General features: G+C 50.4%; 1 protein-coding gene across 3 annotated transcripts in view; it reads left to right on the top strand.

Moving 5' to 3' along the window:
* Nucleotides 1-16247, top strand: part of PTK2B (protein tyrosine kinase 2 beta) — a 126553-nt gene that overhangs the window by 96041 nt on the left and 14265 nt on the right. For all 3 annotated transcript variants that reach the window (XM_025463020.3, XM_025463018.3, XM_025463019.3), the window contains exons 6-22: nt 2834-2896; nt 3111-3165; nt 3601-3741; nt 4152-4226; nt 4831-4932; nt 5631-5748; nt 6292-6331; nt 6729-6775; nt 7659-7709; nt 8193-8290; nt 9293-9377; nt 9621-9721; nt 9987-10102; nt 11794-11894; nt 12089-12178; nt 13086-13290; nt 16122-16230. In XM_025463020.3, the coding sequence (XP_025318805.1) occupies nt 2834-2896; nt 3111-3165; nt 3601-3741; nt 4152-4226; nt 4831-4932; nt 5631-5748; nt 6292-6331; nt 6729-6775; nt 7659-7709; nt 8193-8290; nt 9293-9377; nt 9621-9721; nt 9987-10102; nt 11794-11894; nt 12089-12178; nt 13086-13290; nt 16122-16230 (1597 nt within the window). The remainder of the gene's footprint in view (nt 1-2833; nt 2897-3110; nt 3166-3600; nt 3742-4151; nt 4227-4830; nt 4933-5630; nt 5749-6291; nt 6332-6728; nt 6776-7658; nt 7710-8192; nt 8291-9292; nt 9378-9620; nt 9722-9986; nt 10103-11793; nt 11895-12088; nt 12179-13085; nt 13291-16121; nt 16231-16247) is intronic.

Genomic DNA, 16247 nt, shown 5'->3' with positions numbered 1-16247 from the left:
ACATGCTAGAAGTTAATACCTTCCCAGTGTGAGGAACCACGCAGCTTCCCCTTCACCTGAGACACCCAGGACCACTGCCCCCTCCCAGCAGAGCCTCTGAACACTCTGACCTAAAAGCTCAGAGTGAAAGTGTACACTAATAGTGGTTGAATAGTAACTGGTAATAAGTAAAGATTCAAGAAAGAACACTCAGCTTGCTTCAAAAGGCATTTTGTCTCATAGTTAATTTATAAATGTTGATAATGAGCAACTTATTCTATTGCTTTTTAGAAGAAAAACAGAGCCAACTGGATTTTACATAGATGCTTCTTTACTTTCTGCTGGTTTTACCTGGGCATCAGTTATGGGCCTGTGCCTGCCCATGCCTAGCTTTCCACCAAGTGTTAGCTAGTCAGAATGGCAGACCTAGGCTTCACAGAACCAGCCAAACACCAGGGCCTCTCTAGAAGGTGCAGCCTTATTCAATGATGGCACTGGGGCAGGTTGGAGACTATTGGGTGTTCACTGACAGCAGCTGAGATGGGACTCAGCACAGAAGACTGTGATGCCCAGTCTCTGGGGACACTGGTACATACGATAAGCAATGGTGACTGGTCCTCTCAGTCATCCCAAAGATGTTCCACTGCTCCAAATGTTAGAGACACACAGATCATGACACATCAAGTGATTGGGTACCTTTGTCAAAAGCAACATGGTAACTGATCTTCAAGGGCAACCAGTGATAGAGGGAGTGGTTGGATTGCAGGAGATGGAAATGACCTAAGTGTGCTCCCGAGTTTCCTAGGTTTTTTTTTTTTTTTTTTTAGATTTATTTATTTATTCCAGAGGCAGAGAGAGAGAGAGAGAGAGAGAGGAGGGGCAGAGGGAGAGAGAATTTTTTAAGCAAATTCCACACTGAGCATGGAGCCCGACACAGGGCTAGATCCCCCAACCCTGAGATCACAACCTGAGCCAGACACAAACTAACTGCACCACCCAGGTGCCCCGAAGCTTCCCTTTTCTAAGAAAACATTTTTCCATGTACCAACACCTCCATCATTCTAACATTGCTATTATTTTTCATGTACTTTAATTCCTCACTGTTCATTTCAAAATTTATTTCCCCTTCCATTTAGCTAATCCCAATTTTTTTAAACTAAGGCTTATTTAAATATTCTCATCTTCAGAACTCCTTCATCCATCCCCAGTCTCAAAGCTTATTCATTCACTCAATTGCCATAAGCCAGGAGGGATGTTAAGAGACCGCTGTCATTGGGGATTGGGAAGCAGATCCCACTGTGTGGCGTACTCTTCTCGTTCCCTTTTCAACCTGGTAAACTCTTTATTCTGCATCTTTAGAAAGTTTTCTGAGCCAATGTTGCCTGCTAGCCCTCTGTGTTCATAGAAAACCTCAGAGGATGCCTGTGAAGCGTCCATGACAAGCACCATAGTGGCCATAGGTTCTTCCCACTGAGCCAGCCCAAGGGTCTTTCCATCTTGAAGTCTCCCTTTCCTCATGCTCACCCCACCTTCCCTACCCTGCATGGATCTGCTGTACCTATGCTTCACTCTGTCAGGCAGCCATTGGCTGGCATGCACTAGATTGCGAAATCCTATCAAATCCTTGAAGTCGGCATTGGCATCTCATACTCCTGGCACAGAATGAGAGTGCAGTATTTATTTGAATGAATGGATGATGCTGAAAGATCTAAAACCCTCTTTCCTGATGGGCACTTGCCAACATTTATTCTTTTAGAATTAAGTAAGTGCGTACAGCAAGCCAATTTGTTCAGTTCCCTAGGAGGACATTTTGCAGCTCCCGCAAGCCAGCGGGAATTGCTGGAGGCCATGTTGTCTGTAATCAACACACCACAGGCATGCTCTTGAGGTTTTCTGTGAACCTGGGGGGCAAGCAGGTAACACTGGATTAGAAAAAAAAAGCTTTCTAAAGCTGCCATGATTGGCCATGTGAAAATTTGGGATCTTAAGCACTTTCAGGTAGAAGTAGGAGGAGAAGGACCATCCATCCAGGGGAGAATCCTGGGTCGGCTCCTCATGTCCTACAAGTGAATATCATCCCTGCTGACCTGTTGTTTGGTTTCCAGAATGCAGGCCTGCCTTCATCAGCTCCCATGCTCCTCCAGGATCTGCTATCTCACTCTGTCAGATACCCGCTAGAGAGAAGTGGGTCAAGGAAGAGCATTCCTCCCAGATTCCTGAGTTCTCTCCTTGGATCAAAGTCCCAGGGTTTCTCCATCTCAGCAAAGGGACATTTGGGGCTGGATAATTCTTTGGTTGGGGGACCATCCTGTGAATTGTAGGATATTTAACAGCAGCCCTGGGCTCTGCACACTAGATGCTGGTGGGACCATCTTCCTCCTAACCAGATGTAACAACTAAAGATTTCCAGAAACTGCCAAATATTTCCAGGCAGGAGTGGGAGGTATAAAATTGCCTCTGCTCCGAGAACCACTGAACTGGACCATTATGGGGCCGTATACTCAAGCTACTAAATGCTAGGCCTTCCAACAATCAGTATTGGCTGCCTTGGGTCATTCATTTTTAGAGGCCACAAATAGAACTGCCATCTTCTTCCTCTGCCCTAAAACTGAGCAGTCCCAGAACTGGGCCTCCCAAAGCACAGAGTTGGAGTCCTTCCTAGGAATGAAACCTGTGGGTTTTCTTTTTCCTCGTAATTTTGTAAATGTCAAAAATTTTTTAATATTCTCCCTTCCACTGGCTACCACATTTGGAAGGGTTAAGGAGCTTCAGGCCAATGTGTGGCATTGGGTGACCCCAGTCTAACAGTCTTGTTCTCCAAACATCAACCTATTCATGATTTTTCTCTCTGCAGGCGGTTCTTCAAGGACATGCCTCACAATGCACTTGACAAAAAGTCCAACTTTGAGCTCCTGGAGTAAGTTCTGACACTGGCCCTTGCCTTTCCCATCCTTCTTTGTGTTCTGCTTTTCCTACTCAATCCCTACCTCATTTACCTCAAGACCAGAGCCAGGCAGGACCCATCTCCTTGGTCCTCAAGCCATCTTGCCTCTTCCTCATTAGCCTGAAGTCCTAGGTTGGGGATGAGGAGGCAAGGATCAAATGTCACTCCCCCCCACCCATTCTTTCAGGAAGGAAGTGGGACTGGACCTATTTTTCCCAAAGCAGATGCAGGAGAACTTAAAGGTAAGGAAACCACTGGGCAAGGAGCCCAGAGAGACCCCCTTTGTGCTGGCCTCCTGGACTGGAGCTAATGGCATTGGGCTGGGGATCCTTGGGAAAGCCAGGGCATCTGTGCTGTCTTGGACAATCTGGGCATTGCATGATTAAAAACATCTAGCAGGCCCTTTCTGTGGCTAGCAATTAGGAAACCTGGCTCCATTTCCACATCGGAGGCCAATTAGCTTTGTGGCCTGGGGATGCTACTTTCCATACTTCCCTACCAGGGCTATGGTGAGCCTCCCTTGAGATAGTAGGTGGGTGCTTTAGGTAAGAGATGGCTGCTGCTCTCATGGCGAAGGCCTGAGGACCATCCGCTGGCAGCAGAGTGGCTCTGATGAGATGAAAGAAGGAATCTGAGCTTGGAGCAGGGCCCACTCACCAGTGACCATCCCCCTCCAGCCCAAGCAGTTCCGGAAGATGATCCAGCAGACGTTCCAGCAGTATGCATCGCTCAGGGAGGAGGAGTGCGTCATGAAGTTCTTCAACACCCTCGCAGGCTTTGCCAACATCGACCAGGAGACCTATCGCTGTGAACTCATTGTAATGACCATCATCTTTATTCTCTCCCTGACCTGAATTCCAGGCCTCTTGGGGAATGGGCCCAGGAGGCCAATGTGGGGGGCCAAGAAGGGGTGTGGTTGCTCATAGCAGCCCACAAAGCAAAGATCCTTGGGCAGCTGGGCCTCACCAGCATACCCTCCAATGCCAACTAATGTTAATCTACTTGCCTGAGGAAGGGAACTGAAATCCGGGCTAGAGATCTTGGAGGTGGGCAGAGTAGGCAGGGTTTTGGGAGGAGGGTAATCTGTCTGGCAGGGCTTTAAGACTGAAGGAGCTGGAGGGCCCAGGAGACAGTGGCCTGTGTCTAACTTAGTGAGCTTGTTTTGAAATTTCTGAAATATGAGGGAGACTGAACTGAACCAACAGTCCTCTCTCTCCTTTTATTCCAGCAAGGATGGAACATTACTGTGGACCTAGTCATCGGCCCTAAGGGCATCCGCCAGCTGACAAGTCAAGATGCAAAGGTAGAGACACCGGGGGTGGGGAGGGGTGGGCAGAGACTGCACCTGGCCTCGAAGACTAGAAGGCTAAGCAGTCTTCCCCTCTCTGCTGCCTCCTGCCTTGTCCTGCTTATCAGTTGTTCATGCCCCTTACTGAGAACAGAGAGGCCCTTGGTATGAGTAGCCATAGAGAAAGTGTTTGGAGCATGGGGCAGATGGTTCTTTATTTCCCTTTGACTATTAACCCCTGCACAGAGGCTGGGGGGTAGGGATGGTTTGGCAGGAAGAGAAGACAGAAGGACAGTATCATTGCTCTTCTGGCTCAGATAAGAGAGTTACTCGTGCAATGGCAAGATGGGGCGATCATTCCCCTGGAAGTCAAAAGACCTGGGCTCTATCACCAATGTGGCGTATGATCTCGGGCAAGTCTTAGCTCTCTAAACTCCTCTTCTGCAAAGTGAGGAGCTTAGACTAGATGATCCTTTCAGTCTTAATTGTCTTTGGTTCTCTCTTCATCGCACTGAAAGGCTCTCAGGTCTTCCTTGCAACCCCTCCCCCAAGACTGACCAATCTTCACGGCCTCACCCCTGGAGCGGGATAGGCTGAAAGGCCCCCTTCTTTCTCACAGCCCACCTGCCTGGCCGAATTCAAGCAGATCAAGTCCATCAGGTGCCTCCCTCTGGAGGAGGGCCAGGCAATACTGCAGCTGGGTATTGAAGGCGCCCCCCAGGTGAGCATCTCTGGGCACCTGGAAGCTCTGGAACGAGGGCATGCAACTGCAGGGCAGGATTTCTTGCTTAGGCCCTCCTGGCTTCTGGGATCTTGCTAAGAAAACTGCACCTATTTCTCAGACAAGATACCAGGTTGACAATAAAATTATAAGGGAAATGTATCAGGAAGCCAAGCTATCTAAATAAAAATGTTGAGAGATAAGTAGGGGGAGTTTTTAGGGCGCATGAAGTGACCAGAAATCAAAGTACCAATCAGAGGTCTAACTCTGAAAAAGTGAATGATGCCTCAGTAACAGGACCTCTGGGGACCTGGGCTTTTTGTGGGTGGAAAAATCGGAGAGAACTCAGACTGGAGACTGATTGTCTACCTCCCCTTTCATCAGTCCGTCCTGCCCACTCCGAGTTTCTGCTCTTACCTATTGAGCACCTACTAGGTACAAGGCATTGTGCTCTGCACTCAGAGACCAAAATGAGTCTTAGCTCAAAGTGGCCTTCCAGGGTTTAGGGCAACCGGCGGGGAGGGGTGACAAGTGCGCCCCCTGGTGGCTGTGGGGAATGCACGCCCAGCCCCAGGAGAGGTGCCGATGGGTTCCCAGGCAGGGGATGGGTGGCATCGTCTGCTCCTTCTTCCAGTCCTGTGGGACAGACTCTAGCCACGGCTCTCGGGTCTCATCCTTGGCTGGTCTCTTCTCTGCAGTCCTTGTCCATCAAAACCTCCTCTCTGGCAGAGGCCGAGAACATGGCTGACCTGGTGGACGGTTACTGCCGGCTGCAGGGGGAGCACAAAGGCTCTCTCATCATTCATCCCAAGAAAGGTGAGTTTCCACTTAAAGGCAAACTGACCCAATGGGCAGATGTGGCACAAGGCCCCAGAGGCAGAGCAGGGGAAAGCTAACCCATTGAGCCATATGTGAACCAAGAGGCTCTGGAAGGGTGAGGAGGGGCTCCCCAAGCCCTGCCCGATGCTCCCTGTGGCCCCATCCTGGGTCCTAGCTGTGGGCCCTGGCAAAAGGCAGAGTGGGGGTTGGCTTCTGGAGCAGAGGTGTTTGTAGCCCATGGAAGAGCAAAGCTCATGCTAGAACACAACTGGTCCCTCCTGTGTAGATGTGTCTATTTTGGGATGGCATCAGGAGGCAGGGGTCCGAGTTGGAACATGTGGGTGGTGGCAGAAAGAAACTTGAGAATTTCTTCTACTAAGAGGACTCGAATTCAGGCTAGCTTCCACTCCGACTTTCAGAGGCTACAGAATGGCGGGAAGGGGTCCCCCTGTGTTGGCTCCTAGGAGCAGTGAGGTCAGCCATCCACCCAGGACCCTGTGTCCCTGGCTCCAGCTCCCCCTCTTTCTGCCCTCTCCCCAGATGGTGAGAAGCGGAACAGCCTGCCCCAGATCCCCATGCTGTGAGTACAACAGGAAGGCAGGGGACAAGCCTGCGCTCAGCCGTGGATTCCGGTTGCCTACGCCCCAGGGGAGAACACTGGAACCCCGGCATTTCACGAGCGGCAATTTCTCACCAGTAGATTTCACCCCATGAATTCCTGCAAGGGTATTCCCGTGTCCCGATGCTGTCTGCAGCATCTTAGGGAGAATTGCTGCTGTCCCCTCTTCCCTGCCCACTGACAGCCTGGGCCATGCTCCAGGACAGGCTGCTCCTCCAGGCAGGCAGGGGACACTGTGCCGCTGGCCTCCAGGAGGGGCGGGGAGGGGGGGCGGCAGGAGACCCAAGCTGCCCGGGGTGGGGGCACATTGCCAGGCCCTGAGTTCACCAGGCTCCTGCCCTCTCATCTCATCCTACAGAAACCTGGAGGCGCAGCGGCCCCACCTGTCAGAGAGCTGCAGCATAGGTAAGCCTGCCCATCTGCAGTCCTCTGCCTGAGTCCAGAGTCTCTCTTCTCCCTGCTTTTGTGACATTGTCAAGGATTCCCCCAAAGCTACAGAAAAACAAACTTCCCCTATGACTTCCCAGTGACAGCTCCAAATGTCACTAATCATAATAGCCAAGACATATTCAACAGTTAATACGTGGCACCATGTGTGTCTTAGCTGGGGCTGCCTGAGGGGCTTTAACAACAGACATGTGTTTCTCAGAGCTCTAGAGACCGGAAGTCCAAGATCAAGGTGGCAACATGGTTAGGTCCTGGTGAGGACTGTCTTCCCAGCATGCAGACGGCCACCTTCTCTGTGTCCACACGTGGTGGATAGATGGAGAGCTCTGGTTTCTCTTTTTCTTATCAGGGCACTAATCTCACCTTGGAGGCACCATACTCCCAACCTCATCCAAACCTAATTGCCCCTAAAAGGCCCCATCTCCAAATACCTTCACACTGGGGGTTGGGATTTCAACGTAGGAACTTGGGGGAGATACAAACATTCATTCCCTAGCAGTGTTAACTGTATTAGGTGTTATTTTATTTGATCCTTATGAAAGTTCCTGGAAACACTCATTTCACAGAAAGAAAAACTGAGATTAGGGAAGACTAACTAACTTGCCCTAAATGATACAACCAGGCAGTAGTGAGCAGGGATTCAAATCAAGGCACCCTAGGCTCTGTGTCCACACCAAAACCTGGGACAGAAACGCCAGTTCTTGCCTGGTTCCCATCCTTCCCCTCCCCAGGATGTCAACCTTGGTTTTGCTGGCCTGCACGTGGGGGCCACATGCCTGGTTCCTGGAGGTGCCTGCTGAGGGCATCTCACCCATAGGATGTTCTCTTTCTGTCATTCCAGAATCAGACATCTATGCAGAGATTCCCGATGAGACCCTTCGAAGGCCTGGAGGTAGATCTCTAGCTCCACCACAATGGCCACAGCCAGAGCCCAATGAAGTGACATTGTGGGGATGCCCATGACACCATGGGGGGACTTTCTTTCCTTTCTTCATCCTCTCCCATGTGTGCCTCAGACAGGGACAAACCTAAGTGAACCACCTTTGATTTGAAAGCTGAGATCATTCTTTTATCCCCACATTATGGACCTTTTGTGTGTCTGTGATGTATGCTGGGATCCTAAGAGTGTGGATATGGGACCCAACCTTCAGAGGAAACAGGGTAATGGTTTGTCCCCAAGTTGGAGACAATGGAACTTTCTAGAACCCATTTTCCAGGCCAACTCCTGGAATCTAGCTGAGATTTTGTTGAGGAGTCTGGTGATACCTGGACAAATAGGGAGCAGAGCCTGGTGCTGGGGCCTGCAAATACTCAGATTCCTGGGGGCACCAGTGGTTTCCGTGCTCTGAAACTGTCTCTCTCTCCATCTGCCCAGGCCCGCAGTATGGTGTCACACGGGAAGATGTGGTCCTGAATCGGATTCTTGGTGAAGGCTTTTTTGGGGAGGTCTATGAAGGTGTCTACACAAATCACGTGAGTTCCAGACTCTTTGAGGACATTCCTCTCCTGCTTTTCCATAGAACAAAAGGGGAGCTCGTATATTCTGGGGTTGGAGCAGCCACCATGATACATGGCTCTTCATCCACTTGGCATTTGCAGTATTTATGAAATACCAGAGAGTGATAGAAGCAAGAGTCATTTCCCAGAAGGATAGCAAGCCTAGAGAGCAAAATGGAGGCAGGACCTGGGTAAAGGCTGGCTGAATCTTGGAAGGCAAGGACATGGGGAAATATGAGAAAATGTGAGAAAAGGAAGAGCAAGTTCTGGGGGAGGAGGTAATTTTGAGGCCATCAATAGGGCAGGAACCAAAGAAAAGAAGTAGCAAAAATGTAAAAGCCAACAATAAAAAGAGAGAAAGAGACCAGGACACTGCATCTGATGGCTTTGCACATGCCACTATGCCACTAACACACTCCACACATGCCACTAACGATGGGCAGAGCACAGGGCCTTAGCCTCAGTGCCCTGATCTGGACGGCCAGAGGCTTGAGTCTCAAGGGTTCCTTCTGGGCCTGACATACCCTGATCAAGAAGCAATGAAGTCAGGGCACCTGGGTGGCTCAGTCAGTTAAGCATCTGCCTTCAACTCAGGTCATGATTTCAGGGTCCTGGGATCAAGCCCCACATCGGGCTCTCTGCTCAGCGAAGGAGCCTGCTTCTCCCTCTGCCCCAGCCCCCTTGTGTTCTCTATCACCCGGCACTCTTACACTTTCTCTCTCAAATAAATAAATACAATCTTAAAAAAAAAAAAAAAAAAAGAAAAAGAAAGAAGCAGGAGTCGGAGAGGAGTGGGGAAAGACAGTGGAGGGCAGATGGAGGAAGGGGAGGAACGTGCCTTGCAGAGACCAAGACACCCAGATATTGTCTGTTAACTGTCACCCAAGCCTGTGGGATGACCTGGCAATGCTGGGGAGGGGACACTTTCATTTGAGCACTGGGCTGGCCCAAGGGACTCTGAACAGACTTTCGTTACAGAAAGGGGAGAAAATCAATGTAGCTGTAAAGACCTGCAAGAAGGACTGCACTCTGGACAACAAGGAGAAGTTCCTGAGTGAGGCAGGTGGGTGTCCCCTGGGAAGTGACGCAGCCCCCATATGAGTGGGAAAAGACCCCTGAGACTACACGGATCTCCAAGAAGGGAGAGGGACCTGAAACCCGGGATAGAGAGGGTGTGAACAGCTCAGGGACCTCCGTGGGGAGGAGGGGTTTCACTCCCCATTTCTCCCAGTTGGGACAGGCCAGAGTGTTTCTCACAATGGACCTTAGAGCCATTCTGGTCCATCCCTCCTTCCCCCAATTTCAGTGATCATGAAGAATCTCGACCACCCGCATATTGTGAAACTGATCGGCATCATTGAAGAGGAGCCCACCTGGATCATCATGGAATTGTATCCCTACGGTGAGGTGAGCTGGAGGTGGCCGAAGCGGAACCCTGTGATGACAGCTAGGCCACAGCTGATCAGGACTTCGGGTGGGATGCATTTAGAGCATGGGCCCTTAACTCCCAGTTTCCTGCCCTCTGTATTTGGCTGAAACAACCCTGTGATGGTTTGTAGAAGAAATTTCTGAAACATCTTGCCAACTTGGGTTTGCCAGGGAAGGGCTGGGTGGCGAAGACCCCTGCTGAGGCTGTGCCGGGGTCTTGATGGCATCTTTCACCTTCCTACAGCTGGGCCACTACCTGGAGAGGAACAAGAACTCCCTGAAGGTGCTCACCCTCGTCCTGTACTCATTGCAGATTTGCAAGGCCATGGCCTACCTGGAGAACATCAACTGTGTCCACAGGTGGGGATGGGAGGAAGCTTGGTTCCTCCACCTGACCATAGAGAGGTTGTGGTGCTGCAGGCCTCGGAGTGGCACAGACAAGCATTGAGACCCCATCTTTGGTCCCGCCTAATGTGACACCTGGAGCACCGGCTAGGGACCCACTGTCCCATCTGAAAAGTGGAATTGCCATATGTCCCTCAGCATTGTTATTAAGAATAAATCTAAGGTGCCAGGCAACTGATTGTAACTCTGTGCAATCTAGCCTGCTTTCCTATGGGGCCTAGGAAATTGCTTGCTCTCCTCAGGCTCACCCATTTGATGGCACATGGCCCAGGTTGAGGGATTGGACTGAGGCAGTGCAGGGAGGATCCTGGGGTCTGGGCCCTTCCCAGCCTGAGGAGCTGGCCCCCCACTGGTCCTCAGCACCCCTGAGCTGCCAAGTCCTATCCTCCCTCCGGCTACGGAGTGGGCCCCTTCTCCACCTGGCTTTGTTCCCATCCCCTGAAAGAAGGTTCCAGCCCCAAAGGATGTGATCCTCTGGAGGAGACAAAGGGGGGGTGCTCCCAGACAATTGGGGTGAGCAGGTGAATTCTTCAATCCAACACCATGGACATGGGATATGTGGCCTTGTGGGTGATTCTATGCTAAGCAATGTGTGGGAATATAAAAATTCATTCATTCAGTCCATTCACTCATTCAACACATATGGAACTTCTACCCTGTGCTTTCAGGCACTGTCCTCAGCTCTGGGATAAAGTTGTAATCAAAACAGACCAAAAATCCCTTTCCTTGTGGAGCTTCCCTTATCTAGCACGAGGGTAAAATTCAAGATGTAACTGATCCTGAGGTGAAGGTGGCGGGATCACAGATCTGTTTCCTTTGGTTGGGTGAAGTTGTCATGCTTTGAAGTCAGCTTTTCAGTAATAAAGACAAATGATAGAAAGTGGAGCCTGCCTGTGAGAAGTGAGCAGATGAACCTGGGGTTAGAAATGATGCCAGGAACATGAGGTAAACTGAGTCAGTGAGTTAGCTCTGGAGTTGGGCTGCCTGGAATGACCCCTTCCCCACCCCACCCTGGGAACCTACTGAGCAAGTTCCTTCAGCTCTCTGTATCCCCATCTCCTCTTCTGTACGGGGTGGGAGGGGGTGGTCCTGAGGGGTCTCTTTGTCACAACGCAGGGTGTGTATAGCATTTGGGTGGTCCTGACTGTCCCGTGCTCCATGGAGGGTATCTGTGAGCCGTTGTTCTTAGCCATGACAAAAGCCTACAGTCCAACAGAGTTGCAGAAGCAGGGGAAAAGCAGGAAAGTTGGTGGGGCCCTCCCTTGAAAGTCAGCAGGGTACAGCATCCCTGGCAGAGGGGAGGAAACGGCCAACAGGGCAGGTGTGTGGAGCAGGTCCTGGGAGCCTGAATTAGGCTTCATACTGGGGCCACGTGAGAAGGGGTGATGGGAGATAAAGTTCACCAGGGACGTAGAAGGAGGTGGTGATGGGGCCTCGTGCGTGGTGGGACCTGGACGGTCAGCCCAGCCTCCCGCCTGAGCGCAGCTTCAGCAAGATGACTTGATGGGTCGGCAGAGCGCTGAGCAATAAAAGCAGCTCCATTCTGCTCTGGAAGCTGGGACCCTGGCCAGTACTCTCCTCCTTTATCTCTCTGTCCATCTGTCCGTCAGAATGAAACATTCTGAACCTTCACGTCTCTCTCCCAGGGACATCGCCGTCCGAAACATCCTGGTGGCCTCCACTGAGTGTGTGAAGCTGGGCGACTTTGGCCTTTCCCGGTACATTGAGGATGAGGAGTACTACAAAGGTGAGGGATGTTTGGCTCCTGCCTTGTCCCTGGAGGGGTCGCTGTAGGCCCACCCTACCCTACCCCCCAAAAAAAAGAAAGAAGGAAATGCACAAGCCCAGGCCGAGGGTCTCTGGAGAATAAGCTGTATTTCTGAATCATTCTGGATCTTTCTTCACTAAATAACCTCTGTAAATCTCTTTGCCCCTGCAAAGCCTCTGTGACTCGTCTTCCCATCAAGTGGATGTCCCCTGAGTCCATCAACTTCCGCCGCTTTACGACAGCCAGTGATGTCTGGATGTTCGGTGAGTGGAATTTCAGAGGAGTATGGGAAAGAGTTCTGATTCTCCCCTCCATGACCAGGCTAAGAGGGGGCACAGGGGGAAGGGGTCTGGACCCCCACCCTCGGGTTGCCAGGGTTCTGTTTTGCTATAGCCACTGAGAAGTCCCAGAAGTGGGGGAGCTAGTGGTGGGTTGGGAACGACAAACACTAAGAGCCTGCCTGGGCAGTGTTGGTTAATTTTCCTGGAAAAGTCTCCTGAGGTGAGTGTACTCTCCACCAACCAGTCCTGGGGCTGACTTGGGGACCCCCCCAGAGGGGATCAGACTCTAAAGACCAAACTCTGAGGTTTGTTCTGAAAAGGAGGTCTAGGGATAGGTGAGAACAAGACCAGGTGATAGATGGACAACCCCTAGCAGAACACACAGCCACATCCACTTTCCCTCTTCGTTCTCCACAGTCAGCTCAATAAAAGCTCATGATTATTATTCCCATTTTCCAGATAAGGAAACTGAGGCTCAGGCCGGCCAGGGGCTTGTGTTGGCAGCAAGTATGGGTGCTAGGCTGCAAACCCCAGCTTTTCCATAGGGTCTTCACTCCCTCTTAAGAGAAGGCACTGGTGGTCCCAACAATATGCCTTTAACCGCTCTCTCCTCCTTGTTCCATGAAACTTAATAGCTCCATGTAGAAGGGTTCTAGGGAGGGGAGCCTTAGTTCACTTGCAGATGCAGGTGACTGGTCTCTCAGTGAACCACCACTGTGACCCCAGGGATGCTAGAGGGGGATGCTAGAGGGGGATGCTAGGGAACTTGGATGTCCCTGGCAGGGACTGTGTGCTAATTGCCATGGTTTTTCCTGAGGAGGGTGGACTGGCCTCTCCAGGCACGAGTCCTGCCCAGTGCGGGTCCTGAGCCCTCTCTTCCTGCCTTCAGCTGTATGCATGTGGGAGATCCTGAGCTTTGGCAAGCAACCCTTCTTCTGGCTGGAGAACAAGGATGTCATTGGGGTGCTCGAGAAAGGGGACCGGCTGCCCAAGCCCGACCTCTGCCCACCTGTTCTCTACACCCTTATGACTCGCTGCTGGGACTACGACCCCAGTGAGAGGCCACGCTTCACTGAGCTCGTGTGCAACCTCAGGTGACCATGGAGGAGGGGTGGGGGCTGCAGGCACAGGAACTCTAGAAAACAAGTCTCCTCTTCAGCTGCTCTTAGAAGCTCACAACAAATGTACTTCCCTAAACAAGAGGTAGTTGGTGTCCTCATGGCCACCTTACAGATGAGAGGAATCAGGTTCAGAGCTGTAGCAGTGATGGATGGGGCTGGGACTTGTACCAGGACCTCCCCTCTGAGCAGCACAGAGCCATGTGTCCAAGTGGAATTGGCTGGTCCTCCCAGCAGAACCATGGTGCCGTACATGTCACAGAGGCTCAGCAGCTCTGCCAGAGGACAGGGGATCGGAACCGACTTCGCGGTCAGATTGGAACTCACAGAGGTAGCCTGGCTAAGCCTCACCATCTTTTTGTTTTGTTTTGTTTTTTTATTAAAGATTTACTCATTTATTTATGATAGACAGAGAGAGAGAGAGAGAGAGAGAGAGAGGCAGAGACACAGGAGGAGGGAGAAGCAGGCTCCATGCTGGGAGCCTGACACGAGACTCAATCCCGGGACTCCAGGATCGCGCCCTGGGCCAAAGGCAGGCGCTAAACTGCTGAGCCACCCAGGGATCCCCTAAGCCTCACCATCTTGATATCTCTCAGCCTTGAGCACAAGATGTTGCTCCTAGTGTGTGCTCCAAAAATATTTTTTTAGGATTGAGCACAAAGTCTAAACTAGACTTTCACTGACATGCCTGTGCTTTTTGCAGAGATTTGAGGGGTGCCTTACAGGAGGCCCAGCTAGGGCGTAGGACCTGCAGCACCCTTGTCCCTCTCTGCCTTTGATTGTTTCTCCCAGGTAGCAAGGAAGGGAGTGATTGATTTTTGACCATTAAGACAGTGACCCTGGGGGTTGCCTCTCCCCTCTGAATGGAGCATGGACAGCCTGAAGGTCTGGTTTTTCACCCAAGAGCCATTATTCTCCGTGTATTAGGAGGTTCCTGGTGAAGGGTCAGAGTATCTTAGAGGGTCTCCCTATTTGCATCCCAACAGCTCCTCCTTGGGTGGTCTGACTACCCCCCTCACTCCCCCACCCGCATCCTTTAGGGCAGGGATCAGCAAACTTTTTCTGTAAAGACCCAGATAGTTAATATTTTGGGCTTTGCAAGCCATATGGTCTGTGTTAAAACAACTCAACTCTGCCATGATAGCTCAAAAGCAGTCATAGACAATTCATAAATCAATGAGTGTAGCTGGGTTTCAGTAAAACTATTTGGGGGCACAGAAATTTGAATTTTATGTAATGTTCACATGTTGTGAGATTTCTTCTCTTTATTTTTTTCATTCGTTAAAAAATATAAAAAATATTCTTAGTTTGGGGCCATACAAAAATAGATGGAGGGTTGGATTTGGCCTGTAGGCAAAAGTTTGCTGACCTCTGCATTAGGGGATCTAGTGCTTAATTAATGTTAAAACCAGTGACTTTGAACACTGCAGTCAATGGGTTGGCATTTTTTTTAGAGAAAGAAAAGAGCCCCTGGCAACTGCTTTGCAGGGAGACACCCCAAGGGAGAAGCTGGAGCAGTGGAATGACACCTAATTTGCTTGTTGGGGCCAGGGGTTCCAACACAGCCTGCAAGGCCCCCAGCTTAAAAGACCTCTCTGTACTTGTCTATGCCTTGGTTGACACCCCTGATCAATTCTAGTTTCATCTTTTGGTTCTTCATAAGGGAAATTTGAGAAGCCAGAGGGTTCCAGGAAAAGTATTTGAAAGATGTAATTTGAAAGGGCCAAACCTCTGGGGTGATGAGGGTAAGAGGGGGACCTTAATTCATTCTGGGGAACTATGAGGAGTTGTGACAGGTGCTTCTCCGTGGGCTGGGAAGCATGCCCCTTTAGAGGAGCCAGGCCAGCCCCCACCATGGATGGAGTTAGGAGCAGGCTTTCTGGTGTAATTGGAAGGCTATCCAAAGACGCCAAAGACCCCAGGATACCTCCCTTATGCTATATCCTGGCAATCCTCCATTAGAGAAAGGATTTGACGAGTATTTCCCAATCCTGTGGGCATAAGAGGGGCCCTTTTAATGTCAAATTTTGAAAATTCCTCCCTGCAACAATAGTTACATTTTCAGAATTTATTGATTGGCAAAATGCATTAAGCTACACAATGAATTTTTTATATAATGGGCAGTATAATACAGGTACACTTGAAAATACAATGCGAATATTACATACTCAGTAGCACATAATACTTGGTCTACAGATGATGCTTGGTATATATATGGACATGTGAATTCAGGGACCTCATATAATCATTCCAGAGTCCTCTAGGGTCTGTGATTCCAAGGCTAGGAAACACTGGATTGAGTAAGAAAGGCAAGAAGTGTGCACAAAGCTAACCCGGGAGTTGAATTCACAGCCATTTCTCATTAGTACACACCAGGAATGTGTTGGTGGGTGGTTTAACAAAAAAATAGGAGATGTAGAACACAGGTCTTGGTCATGAAGTTGGCTGGGATATCAGAAATCTGTACAGGACGTTGGTGCCAAATAGCAGGCACAGGAAGGCAAGATGTGTGGGAAAGTGGGCAGGAAACACATTAACTGCCTTGTTGGACTGGCTCTCCAAAGACGTTTTATCCACCATATATCCATTCCTGTGATTCTCCTAACTTTACTGTGGGAGAAGCAGCTCAGGGTCCATCTTCCAGCATTCTCAGAGGAGTCTCCCCAAGCCACTCTGCTGAGGAGACAAAATGGGATTCTGCAATCCTTCTTTGGGCCTATCGAGGCTTCAGAGCAAGAAGTGCAGAAAAGAATCCCCAAGAGCATCTTTAACTTTGTTCCTCTTTATCTGACCTGACTCCTTGGCAGTGACATTTATCAGATGGAGAAGGACATTGCTATAGAGCAGGAGAGGAATGCTCGCTACCGACCTCCCAAAATCTTGGAGCCCACAGCCTACCAGGAACCCCCACCTAAGGTAAACCAAGCCTGGAC

The sequence above is a fragment of the Canis lupus genome, chromosome 25 (genome assembly GCF_003254725.2).
Source record: "Canis lupus dingo isolate Sandy chromosome 25, ASM325472v2, whole genome shotgun sequence".
Taxonomy (NCBI): domain Eukaryota; kingdom Metazoa; phylum Chordata; class Mammalia; order Carnivora; family Canidae; genus Canis; species Canis lupus.
This window is presented reverse-complemented; position numbering and strand designations above follow the sequence as displayed.